Source organism: Syngnathus acus, chromosome 4 (assembly GCF_901709675.1).
Source record: "Syngnathus acus chromosome 4, fSynAcu1.2, whole genome shotgun sequence".
Taxonomy (NCBI): domain Eukaryota; kingdom Metazoa; phylum Chordata; class Actinopteri; order Syngnathiformes; family Syngnathidae; genus Syngnathus; species Syngnathus acus.
In genome coordinates, this window is record NC_051090.1 from 3,933,548 (window position 1) to 3,950,708 (window position 17,161).

The 17,161-nt window shown below is 45.1% G+C and overlaps 4 protein-coding genes and 1 long non-coding RNA gene across 7 annotated transcripts in view; 1 reads left to right on the top strand and 4 right to left on the bottom strand.

The window, feature by feature from the left end:
• The window catches only part of ralgps2 (Ral GEF with PH domain and SH3 binding motif 2), a 32,538-nt gene extending 26,495 nt beyond the window's left edge, over window positions 1-6,043 (bottom strand). For all 3 annotated transcript variants that reach the window (XM_037250358.1, XM_037250359.1, XM_037250357.1), the window contains exon 1: window positions 5,879-6,043. The gene's annotated coding sequence lies outside the window, so the exon portion shown is untranslated. The remainder of the gene's footprint in view (window positions 1-5,878) is intronic.
• Window positions 6,044-6,628: 585 nt separating this feature from the next.
• LOC119121820 (cytochrome c oxidase assembly factor 7) lies at window positions 6,629-7,865 on the bottom strand. The gene is made up of 3 exons (XM_037249759.1): window positions 7,477-7,865; window positions 7,267-7,407; window positions 6,629-7,133 (listed from the first exon to the last, which is right to left on the bottom strand). The coding sequence occupies exons 1-3, from the start codon at window positions 7,580-7,582 to the stop codon at window positions 6,685-6,687; spliced, it is 696 nt and encodes a 231-aa protein (XP_037105654.1). The 5' UTR covers window positions 7,583-7,865; the 3' UTR covers window positions 6,629-6,684.
• A 540-nt stretch (window positions 7,866-8,405) lies between these two features.
• zyg11 (zyg-11 homolog (C. elegans)) lies at window positions 8,406-12,996 on the top strand. Its single transcript, XM_037249757.1, has 18 exons — window positions 8,406-8,780; window positions 8,851-9,016; window positions 9,097-9,308; window positions 9,413-9,730; window positions 9,797-9,910; window positions 10,029-10,145; window positions 10,301-10,441; window positions 10,508-10,684; window positions 10,746-10,810; window positions 10,902-11,001; window positions 11,062-11,112; window positions 11,193-11,354; window positions 11,614-11,661; window positions 11,925-12,122; window positions 12,209-12,261; window positions 12,344-12,441; window positions 12,547-12,739; window positions 12,803-12,996. Exons 1-17 carry the CDS (start codon window positions 8,757-8,759, stop codon window positions 12,726-12,728), a joined length of 2,226 nt encoding a protein of 741 aa, XP_037105652.1. The 5' UTR covers window positions 8,406-8,756; the 3' UTR covers window positions 12,729-12,739; window positions 12,803-12,996.
• On the bottom strand, window positions 11,907-12,427 carry LOC119121821. Its single transcript, XR_005097766.1, has 2 exons — window positions 12,306-12,427; window positions 11,907-12,148 (listed from the first exon to the last, which is right to left on the bottom strand). It is a non-coding gene; the product is annotated as an uncharacterized LOC119121821 (long non-coding RNA).
• On the bottom strand, window positions 12,736-16,024 carry echdc2 (enoyl CoA hydratase domain containing 2). The gene is made up of 12 exons (XM_037249758.1): window positions 15,786-16,024; window positions 15,369-15,436; window positions 15,209-15,296; window positions 15,058-15,144; window positions 14,898-14,990; window positions 14,638-14,694; window positions 14,488-14,550; window positions 14,237-14,361; window positions 13,669-13,719; window positions 13,550-13,597; window positions 13,360-13,452; window positions 12,736-13,324 (listed from the first exon to the last, which is right to left on the bottom strand). Exons 1-11 carry the CDS (start codon window positions 15,943-15,945, stop codon window positions 13,375-13,377), a joined length of 918 nt encoding a protein of 305 aa, XP_037105653.1. The 5' UTR covers window positions 15,946-16,024; the 3' UTR covers window positions 12,736-13,324; window positions 13,360-13,374.
• Between the last annotated feature and the right edge of the window lie 1,137 nt (window positions 16,025-17,161).

Below are 17,161 nucleotides of genomic sequence, written 5' to 3' on the forward strand. Positions count from 1 at the left end.
CTTACGCAGCCCGACAAAGTAGTTTATCCAGCAAGTTGGGGAAATTCTGCCGCTTCTAAATCCGTATCCTGGCAGCCGCTTGCACCATGGGGTGTGATTATGCTTTTTTTAGACGTGCGTCTCCCCCTCTTTTTCCTCCTGCCTCCGTCGCTAACAGATCTCTGCTTTTGATAATTAGAACCTTGGCGAAAGGGCTCGGGCCCGCCTCTGTCGTTGGAGGACGAGAAGGCCAAAAGAAAACGGCTGGGATGTTAACAATAACCAGTTTCGAGTTATTTCTTTTCAGTATTGTGAAATTCGGACGATTCAGTGCAGTGTCGTTTGAATCAACATTTAAGTTTCAAGTCTCCAGTCAAGTGTGGAGTCCCCTCCTAAATTTCAACCAGGTCGTTCCAAACTCATCACTCGAGTGAAGCAAGTCATAAGTCAAGTCGTACAATCTTGCACAACATATCTCACTGGAATTGGTGACTTAAGTCTCACTCGCCCCCCCCCCCCCCTTTCAGTTCTGCTTGGCAGTAAATAAGACACGCTGACACGTTGCCAAGCTTGTAAGCGGCGGCATGTGGCCGAGCGCTGCCGTGTGATTTGTTGCCTGGGCGGGCGGGCGGCGAGCCCGAGTTCAAGTCCACTGACGAGAGCAACGCTGACAGATGAATGAAGGGAAAAGGGAGGGGGGGACGGAGGGGGAGGAAACGGTGGCAGTGCGCGGGCTGTTAACAAGGAAAGGGCAAGCGGAACAATGCAGGGCAACGATGCGGTCAGAGGAAACAAGATAGCATCTCGATGTCTTCCTCGATGAGTCTCCGAGGATTGACTAATGTCAACACTGCCACGCTGGTACGACTCTGGAGCTTTGTTTACAACCAGAGTCGGAAAAGTCAGTGGAGAACTCCAAATCTAATCAGACTATTATGACACGTCGTTTGTTTTGGACCTCATTAGCGAGGAAGAGTTCAGCGAGTTTAGAAAGCGCAGGCTTGCTCAATAAGCAACAAAACGTTTGGCATATTGAGAAAGCCGACAGCCCGGAGGTGTTTACGCTCACGCCGTCCGGGTAATCGGAACTTGAGATGGTTTTCCCAGGACGGGGTTCCGGGTGTGCCCTCGGGGCTCTTGTGTAAGACGCCGATTTAAAAAGGCACGACTTGTTTCGACTTGACAGACCTCAGCGTGCAAATAAACGGTGTCGACTGAGCTCAGTTTGGTCAATGAATAAAAACGGACGGTTTGGATGCGAAGCTGCTGTCGGGGTTTGACCCCGAGACGTTTGAAATTCTTTTGGAAGGTTATTTTGATAGCTTTGAAGCTGCTTAATTGAGCAATCCGGAGATCACAAGGCTCTTCGATTTGCGGCGTGACACGCATGACTTCCTCTAACATGGCACCGCCTGGCCTCTGGGGTCTTCTAAAATGCACTATTACATCTTGCGACACAAAAGGTAGCCGCGTTGCTGCTGGCACTTTACGGCTTCGTCATGAGCATTGTCATTTCTTGATTTATTTAAAAAAATAAACCCTCTAGGGTCTCTTGCATTTAAAAAGGATTCGTCTGATTTTAAAAATCAGTATGTGTTTGTTTACCTCACATTAATTTTACATGAGCTAACCAAGAAACGATTTAAATATTAAACGCATTTATTTATTTTTTCTATTGAATTTATGCAACTAGGACCGATGACGCTTGTTACTTTTTGTTGCACCTCTTTCGGGACAGACTCCTCAAATATGCGACAACCAAGTCAAAAGGAAGTAAAACTACAACTTTGGTCTCACTAAGGTACGTGTGTGTGTCTGTGTGTCTGAGATGTACGTCTGCGTTTGTGCCTGTCCATGCACAAGGACGAAACGGAAGAGGTGCAACAGCTGAGCTTGCAGGGAAAACAGCTGTATCGCTTGTCCTTCGACCCCCCCCCCCTTTTCTCCCAATGAGCCCCCCACAACCCCTTCTCAATCCTTCTTTCCCACCAAGCAGCTAAACAAGGGGGAACACACACCCATGGGCAGAAAAACACACGCACAGACATGCAGGTTGTACACAGACAGACACAATCCGACACCCTGCGCCGCACGAGACGTTTTGTTCCGGCCTCGGCGTGTGTGTCCAAAACATTTTCGTCCCGTTGACTAAAAACCAAAGACATTGAGCCTCATTCACTCGCTTTTGTTTGGCGCACAAAAAGAATGATTCCAAAAACACGTCACATGCTTCCCCCATTACAAATCGGTTTAGTTCGCAAGGTCTCAGTCAACTTTTTCTTGCTACGCTTGTTCCATTTTGAATATTTAAATATATGCACTGATGTGCAAAATGAAATTGAGACTATAAAAGACGTCCTGCTAACAAAAACAAAATAGAGTGCCGGGCTTAAAAACTCAGCATTAAAAGCTTCGTTTACGGAATAAAAAGGGGCGCAGACGTCGTGTTAAAACTCTCCATGGGATGTTTTACCAGGTCAAAAAGTTTCCATGACATCGGCGCTCTCGCTTTAGCTCGCCGAGACACTCAAGATTTCCGATAGTTGAAGCGTTCCGAGCACCTGATATCGCTACATACACGGGAAGTGAAAGGAAAAAAAAATATGATCAATTCTCCGGCTCGGACGTACAACCAGAAAAGTTGTTCGATTTGTAAAAAAAAAAAAAGATGGAAAAGAACAATTGTATGTAATTTTGTCACATTTTCCACATACTACATGCTGATAACACTTCCGCCACTCCAGTCATTCCAGATCCACCAGACGGCCTGGCAGCTCAACGGTGTCAAGTGGTCGCTCATAGCTGACATTCTCCGTACCGTAAAAGGCTCCCGGGCCCGAGCCCTGAACCCATTTTTCACCCCGTGACCAGGACACAGACAGCCTGGAAGCTTTATTTGCTTTCTGCATCATGAACAAAAACAGATGAAGTATTTATGAATATTTATTTCAATGCGAGAATATAACATGATGAACCCAATTTTTTTTTTTTTGCTACATTAGCCGTGAAATGATTCATGTTGCCAAGTTGCACACACGGCCTTAGGGGGAAGAAAAAAAAAAAAACGAGTGGGAGAGGAAAGAGGAACAAGACAAATGTGCCACGCACTGCGCTTCCTATGCTCAACTAATTTTGGCCAAAATAAAAAAAAAAAGAAAATGCTGCTGCAGGCATGACATTAAAATTGCAGAGAAGCCGCTGCGTCTTTTACCGCTTGCGAAAAGACGATGGCAGCCTCTGAGATTCGCTAGAGCTTGCATGCATTACATCTGACCTCCTTCCCACACATTAAAACAAATAAAAAACTAAGCACCTACAACACCTGCTTCAGAAAAACAGCCAGCAACATCTCACGTAACAAGCAAGTCACTCCAGCTTCATAGAAATATTGTCACCGATAAGATCATGTGACTTTACACCTCCGATTTTGCAGAACCAACATGTAATGTTGAGCGTTGCCTTGGCAACTGAGCAACCACATTATCTGTCAGGGTGGGGCAAGATGGGGGGGGGGTGTAATAGTGTGGAACCAAAAAACGCACGGATGGGATGCCCGAAGCAATTTCAGAGCCTGCTGATTGAAGGAATTCATCCGAAATTCCTATTTTGAATCAAAATATCCTTGATAAAAAAAATGGAATGTCACATTTGGAGGACATTTTGGCAGCCTTTGGGAAAAGTCCACAATATCCTTGTCGGACGTTAAACATGAGCCAATGCTGCAGATAAGGACGAGTTGAGAAAGCGCAGGGGGGTTGAACTTGACGATGGGAAAGGCCTGCTGAGTTTGATCCTTTTCTCTTGCGTACACAAGGCTCGGGTTCTAAGTTTCATACACACACACGCGTAATCTCCCACTAATCACATTTGCAAGTCTTGGACTGAGCAGTTACACGACAGCACTCAACAGATGGAACGAGACGCGGCGGCGGGCATGGCGAGGATTAGTCGAGTCCAGAAGGTTTGTAAAGTTGTCACACAGGCAGGTGGAACGACAAGATGGCAGAGAAACATTTTAGGGGTGAACCTTAGAGTCCATCTGCAAACTATTCAATAGCGCTTTCTTTTTTTTTTTCTCCCCAATCATTTTGAAACAGGAAGCTTAAAACTACACCAGAAGGGACTGCATTTTGGAAAGGTCCCACTGTATTTCACTATCTAAACAGTCAATCAGCCAAACAATGCCTTTCGGATGGAGCATTGTGCCATGAATAAATACGCTATTCCTGTTCAGGAGGAGGAGGAGGAGGAACTGGGCGGCTCAAGCCAAATAAGATTGATTTCGTCCTTTCAGCAGTACCGCGACAAACATTCTGGTCACAAGTCTGAACCCTTGACCACCGCGTCATATGTTAAGTGTGGCTGATATGTTGGAATCTAGAACGGTTCATTCAGCCTTCAGTTTGCATATCATATTATTCAAACATGGAAGTTGTTAGTCAGCAAATGAATACGCCATTAAAAGACAATAAGTCTCCATGCCTCCATTATCGATTGTCAACGATATGCATTACATTAATGTGTGTCGAGACTCATAAAGCGGCCGCACACTCAAAACAGCTTGCTGCAAGTCAAGTAAGGCCGCTTCATTCAAGACACTCAATCATACGAGTGGACTCAAGTGAAGCCTCACCGATTTGTGAACTTGCGGGTTTGATCGGAAATGTTTTATGTAGAAATGATGTATATTTGCCTCTATCTATGCCAGTGAGAGGCAGAATTATTTAAATGCTCTTCCAGTAGATGTCAGAAGGTACAAAAGGGAGCTATGTATCCACGTTTGTTAGTTATATTAAATATATTATATATACATATATATATATATATATATATATATACATACATATATATACATATATATATACATATATATACATATATATATATATATATATATATATATATATATATATATATATACATATATATACATATACATATATATACATATATATATATATATATATACATATATATACATATACATATATATACATATACATATATATACATATACATATATATATATATATATATATATATATATATATATATATATATATATATATATATATAATAAATTCCTTGAGAAAACAGTACCATGCATAAATTATGAGACAATTTTACGCTGTCTTTTGGGGGAACCCCCCTTCCCAGCCTACACACAAATAAAATGTGCTTTAATTGCCTTCTTCTTCTTTCCTTCACCTTGAAAGCTTTTCATGTCTAAATTACTGATAAAAGACCTGAGGACGGCTGGATGCACACGCAGCATTGTTAAGTGGGAGAACCTCCGCCACACCCAAAGCACTCCCCCGGGGGGTTAACCGTGCACGGGGTTCCACCACCACCCGCCCAACAACCCAACGCTGAAACAAACTGCTGTCGCCGCCGGGCTAACGACATCATCATCGCCTTGAAACTCCACAAATGGGCAGTCCTGCTCCCAAGTGCGCGCAAAGTTGCGCCATGAGAAGCGAAAGCAAGGGATTTTTCACAGAGATTAGCATGTGGCTAGCTGGACAAGGGTGTAGCGCGCGATATATCCCACACGACATCGCAAGCACACTTCCGCGGTGCTGGCCTCCCTGGAGTGTATTCAGGTGGACTGACAATAAAAATATCTTCTGCGCTACACGGAGATATCAAAGCACGTTCTTTTTTTCTTTTCTTTTTTACTAAAAACAAAAACAATAAAACATCATTTATTGATAAATAAACGTCACTACGCGTTTTATACACGCTGACCACTTTGATGGCGGAGGACGCCGCACGTTAAAACAAACATACCCCCGCCCCCCCTAAAAAAATAAATAAAGCAGCATATAACATTGAGCTGCGTTAGCGTCGAGAAAGCCAACTCGACGGCTGTGAAGTGAAACAGCAATATAATACTCACCGGAGCACCGAAAGTCGTTATTTTCTGCGCGTGATATTCCAGCGGGTTCATGAGAGTTTTAGGGGGGTTGGTAGTGGCCGAGGGTCGACAAGAGAGCGATCGGGCGGGCGGGCGGTGCACCCTGAACAGCTGTGTTCTGTTTTGAATGAGGACCAAGAGGATGAGAGGAGAAGGGGCGGTGCTTGTGCTTTTTTTGTCTTCTTCTTCTTTGGTATCTATGGAGAGGGAGTTCTTCTTCGGGCGTGACGTCACGTGTTACGTTCTCGTCGAATAAAATAATTCAAACGTTCAAATGGCTCGCATGGGCAAGGACGATGTTGTTGACGGCAGACCAATTTCGAGAAAATGGTTGTCATTTTTTGCAGGGTCAAATTGAATCAGGTTGCTTAACAGGATAACAAAAGCCTGCCTTTTACTCTGACTCCATCTGGTGGTCAAAATGCTACACTGCATCTCATTCCCCATTTTCAATGTTTATAGTTATGTAACGGTATTTTAAAAAACTACTGTACACCAATATTCACAATCGTGACTTTTTTTTCACTCAAGCAAAAATGCCTGTCTTCTTTCTGCTCAATTGTATTCTGTATAGGATAGCATTTATATTTATATTATATTGCGTGTTTTTCTTTTACAATTAGTGAAATAAATGATGGAAATGCAAATGAAAACATTGACATCATTGCCGGAATGAAATCATTTTTCAGTCGACACATTCTTGAATCTATTAAAAATTCACCAGATATGTTGTACGTTTTTACATTTTGAGTTGATGATGGAAACACACAAATGCATACATGGAGCTGTCACTCCCCAAATTTGAGCTGTTTCTCCTTTTGCAAACCGTGTAGTTCCCTAGCTCGATTCTTCAGCTCCTCTGCCTTCTTCTCGTCCTTCTCGGTGCCGTCGCCCAGCTTGTACATGCGGCTGGCGTTGGCGCAGCCCCACACGTGTCCCAGCTCGCAAGCCCGTGTGGCGTACTTGAGCGCTGTCACCATGTCAGGCTTGACCCCTTCGGCGTTGCCTTCGATGTACAAGGCGCTGAGATTAAAACAAGACGGGGCGAAGCCGCCCGCACACGCCTTCTCGTAGTAGCGCCGGGCAATGTCCGTCTCGGCGGCTCCACCCTCCATGGCCCGCCCGTCGTGAGCGAGCAGACCCACGTTGTGGCAGGCGTCGATTGATTTCTTCCCACCGGCGTTGCATGCTTGCATGAAGAGAGAGTAGGCACTTTTCAGGCACTTGTTCACACCACCTGTTGGGAACATATGCCGGTCTTTATAATGTAAGGAAAAAGTAGTCATATCAAAAATACCCCTTCATACAGACATATGATGTGGCAATTTTGGATTATGAGCTGTGCATTTTCATGGATAGATAATTTGTACCTTTGCCTGTGACATGGTAAGCCCCCAGTTTGTAGCAGCTCTCTGCATGACCATTTTTGTCACAGTTGTGTTTGAGCACCTGTGCAGCAGCCTCGTAGTTCGCCTTCACTCCTTCCATGTAATCTGCTAACCTCTGGCACCCTGATAATGACTTTGAGTGAAAATTACATATATTGTGCATACAACCGTTGTATCGAGATATCTTTTTACCTTCGGGATCGTTCTCCTTGTGGCACTGGTAGCTGTACTCCACGCCTAAATTATCCAGAAATTCCTCCACTTCTTTTTCATCTTCAAAGTTAACGAGTCCAGCCATTCTGATAGCCAATTTGTATTTTCGATTTCCAGTGATCAAATGAACTCGCAACTCGTCCACTTGCTCGTTATGACCTTGCTGCCTTACACATGGCCAGACGCTTAACGATATCTTCCGTACCGGGACATATTATGTTGGCATAAATTAACTACAATAGAGTAAAACCACAAAAATAATTACCCGTATCAAGGCAAAAAAAGCGAAAATGAAACTATGCAGCTTAGCATGTGCATTCGAGTCGGAATTCTTTAGCCCCGCCTCTCCATTTACTACTTCCTGTTTTATTTAACAGTCCTTCGTCGCTTTCCGTAGCGCTAGTTATGATTTTAAAAGTAACATAACATTTATAAAGACGCATAGTCTTTTGTATAACGTTTTCTTTATTTAGAGGAGTGAGCAAGGTTCATTGTTTAAACACTGCATTTGTAGTAATAACCAACATATACAGCTTTGTTCAACAAAAAAAGTACAAAAAGAAGCCGAGTCCACCACCTTGGTTGCAGTCTCTGGTTTTGTCTTCCTAGCCTTCTGTAAACCCGTTGCTTATTCCTTGAGTGAAAATGAATCATTGAAAGTTTTGTATATATTTGTTTCAGTAGTTTACAAATAACATTTTATGTAGGTTTGGATGCAATGTAAAATGACCCACCTCCTCGTTTGTTACCAGGCACTCTGTTTGTGTGTATTTTTTTATGACAAGGAAAATAAACGTCATTTATGACCAAACACTTTGTGACATATTGCGGAATTCATAATATTAAATTCTTTTGTCACAAGGGTTTTGGGTAAAGTACCCTCACCGCTTTCCGTAGAGCCGCCTTCTCGCTGCTCAATCTACTTCCGGAGTTGTGACCTTTTGTTTACGGGTTGTCACGTCAAAAATAGACCCGCCTATTATTTCGCTTGAACCCATTCCTACGGGCCGAGACGATTTTGTTGACATAACATTCAAAGTATAAACAAACCGACAAAATCATGATTTGCAACAAATTGGATAATCGTCGACGCCGTGCTTCGGAGAGGGAACGGAGGCGACAACAAGTGAGCTAGCTAGTTAGCCTAGTTAGCTTTCCCAGCCGTCCCCTCAGCAGCTGGCCCGGCGTTCGGATCGGCATTGTTGGAGCCACTCCACAACATTCCCCCCTGCCGAATAAACTAGATTAATCCCACAACAATGGCCTCCAGCTTTCTCATTGCGGTAGGTTTCTCTTCCTCTTCACGTTCGATTGCTTTCTGTGCTCAATGAGGTGCTTCTGTGTGGTCCGCAGGATGAGGCGTCCCCGGCGAGCTTGACGGACCTGTGCCTCACCTTCGTGAGCCAGAACCTGGAGTGCCTGTGCGTGAAACGTGCCGACGGTTCTCTATGCTTCCGGGAGGCCGTGCTCTTTCCCCAGGAGCTTGCAGACCAGCTGCTGGCCAAAATGGCAACCGAGGGTAAACCCACCACCTACCTGAGATGTCATCTCCAATCAAAGATAGCAGTGTCGCTAAAAAAAAAAACATATTCATGACAGGTCTGCTGAATGACAGCACAGTGGGCGTGTTCCGGAACTGCGAATACCTGCGTCTGAGGCGTGCGTGCATCCGCACGGCACGCATATCTGCCGAGGCCTTCCAGCGAGCCCTCTGTCCTCACAGGCTGTCAGAGTTGGACGCCGCCCGGGTCAACGCCGACCTCACCATCCCCGACATTCTACACGGACTGGCCACCAATAAATATTGTCAGGTAAGAATAGATGTGGGGGGGAAATGCCTGCTAAGCAATCTAAATTCTTGAGACTTTGGCTCATGCTCTCCCGACTAAATCTGTGTGCGTCTTCCATGGCGCAGGAGTCCCTCCAGCGACTGGTGCTGACGGGCCTCACCATGTCCTCCCTGGAGGAGCCGAGCCGGCACGGCTTCAGCACCCTGCAAGGGCTGCGCTCGCTCTCCCTGGCCAACGTGGACTTCTACGACTCGGGTCTGGCCGACGTCTGCTCACTGCCGCGGCTGGAGAGTCTGGATCTGTCCAACACGTCGGTCACCAACCTGAACCCGCTGCTGGGCCTAAAGGAGAGGTTGCGCTCGCTCACGTTGCACCAGCTGAAGAGGCTGGAGATGAGCTCCGCGCAGCTGCTGGCTGTCATTGGTCAGTTGGACGTGTTGCAGGTGAGCGGACGGCGAGTTCCGACGCCGAGGGACCGACGATTGATTTTTGTGTGCGTCTGTCGGCAGCACTTGGATATCAGCGATGACAAGCAGTTCACTTCCGATGTCGCTCGGCAGCTGCTCGGACAACCCGGGATACTTCCTGCTCTAGTTTCCTTGGATGTGTCTGGAAGGAAACAGGTGAGCAAAAGTAGATCATCTGTTTTCCAGCGTTTCCAAATATTAACAGGGCAAAATACATACAGTGCATTCAAAAGTCAATTTACCAACACCTTTTTTTTATTTTTTATAAATACAGGTGACAGACGTGGCCGTGAAGGCGTTTGTGGACGAAAGACCCCGAATGACATTTGTTGGACTTCTGGCCACAGACGCCGGGTTTTCTGAATTCCTCTCCGGCGATGGAAACCTGAAAGTAGGGTTTTGTTTTTTTTCTTGGCATACAATTTCAAAAACTCTCACAGCATACCACCAAAACAATTAACAAAAATTTCCACACAGTTAAATCTGAGCCTGTTTTGCAAGATAGTGGATACACGGCTAAATTATGTCCCATCTGCTGCTATACAGGTAACGGGCGAAGCCAACGAAACGCAGATCTGCGAGGCGCTGCGCCGCTACAGCGAGCGGGAGGGCTTTGTGCGAGAGGCGCTCTTCCACCTCTTCAGCCTCACACACGTCATGGAGAAGCCTCGGCCTGACATTTTAAAGGTGCGGACAACCACGGTCAGGTCAAGCTCCGCATTGATGGCCCTGGACTGAAAATTGCCTTTGCAGCTGGTGGTCCTCGGCATGAAGAACCACCAGGCCACGCTCAACGTCCAGCTGGCAGCCAGCGCCTGCGTCTTCAACCTAACCAAGCAGGACCTGGCGGCAGGGATGCCGGTCCGCCTGCTCAGCACAGTCACTCAGCTCCTGCTGGAGGCCATGAGGACGTTCCCCAACCATCAACAGGTAGAGACTCTTTCAAGAAATCAAAATGACAGCATACACAATGTTCCTCTTTGTTTTCCAGTTGCAGAAGAACTGCCTGCTGTCTCTCTGCAGCGACCGCATTTTACAAGAAGTGCCATTCAACAGGTAGGAAGTAAACGCTGAATCGGCCAATACATTAAGTACACATTCATAATACCCCCAAACAAAATACACTTTTCTATTTTTGATCATCAAGGTTTGAGGCTGCCAAACTGGTAATGCAGTGGCTCTGCAATCACGAGGACCAGAATATGCAGAGGATGGCTGTGGCTATCATTTCCATACTGGCTGCAAAGGTACGTTTGTATGTTATTATTGCTGGATGGATGGATTGAACTTCTGAATATCTTCCGCAGTTGTCCACAGAGCAAACAGCTCAGCTGGGTGCAGAGTTGTTCATAGTCAAGGTAACCATCTAAAATTTATGTTCGTCGGGCTGGTCACCTTGCATAGTTTAAGTATGTTGTTTGGTCCCGCCCGCCCGCAGCAACTCCTCCACATTGTGCGTCAGAAGGCCACTCAAGGCACGGTGGACGCAACTCTCAAATTCACCCTGAGCGCCCTCTGGAACCTCACCGACGAGTCGCCGACGACTTGCCGCCATTTTATTGAGAACCAAGGACTCGACCTGTTCATTAAAGTTTTAGAGGTACATGCAGACAGAACCAGGCAGACATTGTTAACAAAACTGCAGTTTTAGCTTTACATAAAAAAATTTTGCCTCATTTAGAATATTTTTGGTTGTAATCGTTTTTAATTTTAAATTGAGGTTACGCTGGTACTGGATCAAAGTTTCTAAAATCGTGTCCAGCAGATGTGATAGAACTATCAATCATGTCAGCCAGGCCACACCATCTCCATTTGATGTGGAAAGAGTGACTCACTTGTTTTTCTTTGTTTCTCCACAGTCCTTCCCTAACGAGTCATCCATTCAGCAGAAGGTTCTGGGCCTGTTGGTGAGCAACTCATCTTATTGAACATAGAAAAGATTTGCCTTATCGTGTAAAGTTGTAAAATGTCAAAAGAACAGTGTCATCAAAATGTTCAACCAAATGTCATTTTGTAAACAATGAAATAAATACAATAAGATTCCAACAGATGGCGGCAAAGTAATACTTTTGTGTTGGACTGAAAACAAAAAATGCTATTAACAGGCTACAGGTTTAAAAAATAAAAATTGGACTGCACAGGTTGACTGTTGTACCTTGTCCTGCACTAGAACAACATAGCTGAGGTAGGCGAGCTGCATTGCGAGCTGATGGTCCACACCTTCCTGGACCACATCAGGAATCTGCTGCACAGCCCCGAGGTGGAGGTGAGCTACTTCGCCGCCGGCATCCTGGCGCACCTCACGTCACGGGGAAAGGACGCTTGGACTCTCTGCCCTGAACTCAGGTCGTACCTTTTGGAGCAGTTGGTAAGAGTGACGAATGGGAAAGCCGGCTAGAATAAAAAAATAAAAAAAAAACTGTCAAGACTGAACTTCGCACAATGTTCTGCTAGCACGACGTCATCATGAAGTGGCCTGCACCTGACTGCGAGATGGTGGCCTACAGGTACGAAACCCACAAATAAAACCGTATACTTCAACATTCTCTACCTTGATGTCCATAGATGAAAATATCGCATGTCCCGTAGGTCGTTCAATCCCTTCTTTCCCTTGCTGGAGTGCTTCCACACGCCAGGAGTCCAGCTGTGGGCTGCGTGGGCCATGCAACATGTCTGCAGCAAGAATGGTGAGACACATTATGCTGTATTGATCAAGTACGGAAGGGGAAAAAATACTCAGCAAACACTCACAAGTAGATAATTGAACATTTGGTTTGTGTGTGTGTGTGCAGCCGGGCGTTATTGCAGTATGCTGTTGGAGGAAGGCGGCCTGCAGCAGCTGCAGCGGGTGCACGCCAACCCGCAAACGCACCCGGACGTCGGGCAGCTCACGGAAAGCATCTTGGAAAGCTTGGAACGTCACCGAGCGCGCACAGGCCAGCCCGTCGCCACCCGCCTGCCACCACATCAATAAAATCAACCAGGGTAAAATAAATATCTTTTTCTTTAAAGGGAATTTGACAGCGTCTAATTCTTTTTCTCTTTCAGATATTCAACCCCGCAAGCTCGAGTGAGTCTTATGTCAAATTGAATGGACAGAGAATATGCAGCTGTTTGCACACAAACCTTCTTTATGTTACATACGAATGTTACAAATACGACAAAGTCGACAGGATTTTTGAGCCGGAGCATGCCGCAATGATACTTAAGGTGCTGTAAAATGAGAACACAAAGAATATGGAGAAAAAAAAAAAGTAAGCTACACAGAATGATGTGCTTTAGTAAATGACTTTTTTCTCGTATTATGATTTTATCCTTGTAAGATATTTATCATGATGAGCACGTTTGTTAGCTTCAATGCGGTAATGGAATGTGTATTCGCTTGTTGCATCACATTTATTGTATACTATTAATTATTTTGTTCCTTATTATTTGAGTCATTGTAATAAAAAATAAGTGCAAGTATTTGGTTATAATTAGTCATGATTTCTAATTAGCAAATGAACATTTTACTGTTTAATTTTAGCTGACTACATGACATTTTTTCCTGAATGAGTTAGTGTTGCTAGCGCAAAGGGGGAAAAAAAATGAGTGATTCACCCCGCCCAAATAAAAACAGCTTATTCGCCAATATATTGCGGAGGTCTCTTCTCTAGGAAGGCCGCCATTCCCTCCCGTCTGTCCCGCGTCGGGATGACCTGAAATGGTCGACACACCCGCCATTTTTATTAGGTACAATTGCGCAAGCTAACGAGAGCCAACACAGGAGATAAACACACAAGTGGAATTGTTTACCTGAGCGTAGCACATCCTCTCTATGGCCATCGCTGAGGTGATGTCAACCTGATAAGGGTCAAATGTCAGTCAGGGCACTGAACTGGTGTAAAATGACAATAATGCTAAACAATGTGTACCTCCATGCCTCTGTTCATCGCCTCTTTTGCCATCCGCACAGCGATGGGAGCCTGCAGGACAGTTTGACAATCAAAACTTTTATAAATCATTCTCATAAGTGGAACTAATTATTTGCAAATAAAAACAACCCGAGTCTGTCCTCTCACTCAAAGTCAGACAATTTGAATTTTGAATATATATTCCTCAGAAAACAAATCTGATGCTGTTTTTGAGGAAATCTAAAGTAACTATGTCGCCGTCTTGTGGCAGCTACAGGAAACTACAAGCCTCTTTGGGAGGACATTTATTTGTCTATCCCTGGGAATAGTGTGGATTCCTTGTAGTTGAATTAATAAACTTTTTTGTATTTCCTAAATATTTTAACTTGCTTCACAGTACAGCATATTTTGTACAACTGCGTGTCCACTATGCTTGGCCCATTTCTCCACTCCACTGCGGACTTGCCGACTGCAGGCGTCTTAGCTGGAGTAGAAGAAATACGGAACGACAGAAGCCCGCAGAGAAAGAAAGCAGGATGGGGAGGAGAAAGGGTAAATTGAAGAAGGATTTAATGTTGTGGAGGCAGACCTGAGGCAGGATCTCTCTGGCCAGGTCGAGCGCTTCGTTGTAAGCCGCCTCTCCTGTCTGGTCTTGCTGCACCGCTCTGTTCACCAGCCCGATCTCGGCAGCCGCTTGACCCCCCACGCGCCGCCCTGTCAAAATACACATGGGGAGAGGAGGGTTATACATTTTTTTTTTTTTTTTTAAATCCAGTATTTTTAATCATTCAGCGCTAGTCTACATCGCAGGTTTAGATCTTTTGCAGGTTCAGATACCACCTGTGAAGATAAGCTCTTTGGCCAGTGCCAGTCCCACCGTGCGAGGCAGTCGCTGACTTCCCCCTGTGCCCCCAAAAAAAAAAAAAAAAAAAACCTCAAAGTCAAGACTTTCTTTGCCCCTGGTTAAGATTTTAGAGCGTGACGTCTTACCGGCCCCAGGGAGCAGCCCCCGCGTCGTCTCAATCAGGCCCATCTGTGCAGAACATGCTGGAAAAAAAGCACAAGAGGACAAGTGAAGGTCGAAGATGATGAGCGTCATTAAGGCCTAAGCAGCATTCTGCTTTTTGTATGTGGAGACCACAAATTTTTTATAAACATTAAGGACTTCTTGTATCAAAAAATTGCAGGCCTCATTCAAGCGAAATCCCTCAAATGAATTTGTCCAACTTTGAGCTGAAGAGGTCACTCACCAGCAGTGCGGAGGTCACAGGCCAAAGCCAACTCTAGTCCACCTCCCACAGCCACGCCATCAATGGCGGCTATGGTAGGCATTGGCAACAAGGCTGAATGACACACAAGAAGCCAAGTCAAGTCTTTAACATTCAAAATAAAAAAGATTACTTCGCCTACCGATCTGAGTCATGAGGGAGCGCAGTCCGTGAACAAACAGATCGGACTCCTGGTTGTTCATTAAAGCCCTTTCTTTTAAATCTGCGCCTGCAGACCAGAAGCAAACATTTTGAGTGACAATTTATTTGGAACTTTCCTCTACAGTGCTCACCTGCACAGAAAACAGCAGGAACTAAACTCCTGAAGACAAGCACGCGCACTGTCGAGTCACTGGACACCTTGGACACCAACTCCCTCATCTGCTCACACAAATGCTTGACTCAAGTCATCATGTGTGTTTGCATCGCATGCATGCATGCATGCATACACACCTGAGACACAAACACATGACCCAAAGCGTTCCGAGCGCTATGTCTGCACATGCGCACTTCCGCAATACCTGAAAAACAACAACAATGAAAATTGAATGAACAAGCATTTGGAAAATTTGTAATACTGAACTTCAGCTTGGAATAAATGGAGTCAATGTTTAGCTGTTAACTTTTTGCATGCTGCAAATGTTTGCCAAGAGCTTATAATTGGTAACTTATGTCGAAATGGATGCCACACAAAGGCAAGTTGGATGAATGTCTCACTAATTCGACAGTCAAGAAAGTCTTCAAACATGTCTGCAACTAATCCTTATAGCATCCAATAAAATTGCACAATTCGCTAAAATGTTTCTACGTGATCAAATATGTTGCATTTGTTGTGTTTTGCATCAACTTAAAGATTTGTGTCAATCCTACCTTCGTCCTTCCCGGGCAGTTTCCTGAGTTCCACCTCCGGGGAGTTACTTAGCTGCATGCCGCCCAGAGCGCTGCTGAAACCGGCTACTGCCGCCACCACTCGGGTCCCCTGAGAACCGGCAAGGAACGACGATAAACTGCGGAGAAGTAGCGGCGACATGCTCGCTTTTGTGGAGGATGACGCACATCCGTAGAGGTGCAGGAAGTTTCTTCCTCATTGGCAAGAAAGTGAGTTGTCATTTGACTGACATTTTGAGTGTTCTTTGAACGCATCTTTACGGCTGTTCGCGAAGAGCGTAAACTGCAGCGCGTGGTGTTCACGTTTAACTTTTTGGCTCGGACATTAGGCATTTAATTCCCCATATTTCATTAAAATAATGTATCGCAGGAAATGCTTAATGTTTTCATTTGTTTGTTTGTTTTTACGACTAGGGGCTTGAATGAGTTCGTACGCATTCTTTTTTATAAAAAAAATATTTTGTTAACGCTTGCTTTTCACAAATAAATAACGCAATTAAAATACATTTGTAGAGCGATGTTTCCTTCTTTGTCCTCGTTTTCATTTAGTTGATATTTCACATTGACTTTCAACACAGTTTACTAAAAGCACAGGTGTCCAACCCGAGGCCGGGGGGCCAGATCTGGCCTGCCATAGAAAATCATGCTTCTTGTTAAAATCTGTACCAAATTGGCAATGATGAATAATGATGGCAGACCTTTAGTAAGCCATTTTGAAAATGCTGGCTGAATGGATATTGCATTCAAAGACACACACACACACATTAAGGTTTTCCAGCAAGCTGCCATGACTACTTTGACCATGCATTATTGAGCAGGTCTTTAGAGGTTATGCAATTACAGCCAGACGGTGATATGAATGACTGAGCTGAGTGTGTGTGTGTGTGTGTGTGCAGACATGAGGTGTAATATCAAGACGTAAAAGAATCGGACCGATGCCCTCGTTTGTCTGAGGCTTCTGTTGCAGTCTGGCGAAACGCTACCCGACGGATTGCCAAGAATCTGGTTCCGTGGGGGCAACAGGTCGCCTCCTTTGCCCTTCTGGTGCGTGTGTGCACGCAATGAGACGGAAAACTGGAGGTCGGCGATGCTCGCCCCAGGATCGCCGAAGTGTGTGAGACACAACATGAGCCTGACGGACAGTGAGTGACACCGAGGCTCTGCGGTCAAGGACACAGACACGGACATCAGACTCGTGACCTGCCTGGTGAACAGCGATCGTTTTATAATACCAACCTGCAGCCCAAATGCTGGAGGACAAAGTTATTTTATGTCGCATGCTTCACTGGCTCCTGCTCGAGAAGCTCCTGGAACGATAAGTAGTGTCCTTTTTAGAGCACAACCAGCCTGGGCCCTCC

Coding starts and splice junctions, on each gene's coding strand:
- LOC119121820 (XM_037249759.1), bottom strand. CDS start 7,582: ATGGCTGGACTCGTTAACTTTGAAGATGAAAAAGAAGTGGAGGAATTT. Junction 7,408..7,476: donor CAAGGAGAACGATCCCGAAG/GTAAAAAGATAT, acceptor AGTCATTATCAG/GGTGCCAGAGGTTAGCAGAT. Junction 7,134..7,266: donor TTACCATGTCACAGGCAAAG/GTACAAATTATC, acceptor TGTTCCCAACAG/GTGGTGTGAACAAGTGCCTG.
- zyg11 (XM_037249757.1), top strand. CDS start 8,757: ATGGCCTCCAGCTTTCTCATTGCG. Junction 11,113..11,192: donor CAGAGTTGTTCATAGTCAAG/GTAACCATCTAA, acceptor GCCCGCCCGCAG/CAACTCCTCCACATTGTGCG. Junction 12,442..12,546: donor ACATGTCTGCAGCAAGAATG/GTGAGACACATT, acceptor GTGTGTGTGCAG/CCGGGCGTTATTGCAGTATG.
- echdc2 (XM_037249758.1), bottom strand. CDS start 15,945: ATGTCGCCGCTACTTCTCCGCAGTTTATCGTCGTTCCTTGCCGGTTCT. Junction 15,437..15,785: donor ACTGCCCGGGAAGGACGAAG/GTAGGATTGACA, acceptor GTTGTTTTTCAG/GTATTGCGGAAGTGCGCATG. Junction 15,145..15,208: donor TCCTGCTGTTTTCTGTGCAG/GTGAGCACTGTA, acceptor TCTGGTCTGCAG/GCGCAGATTTAAAAGAAAGG.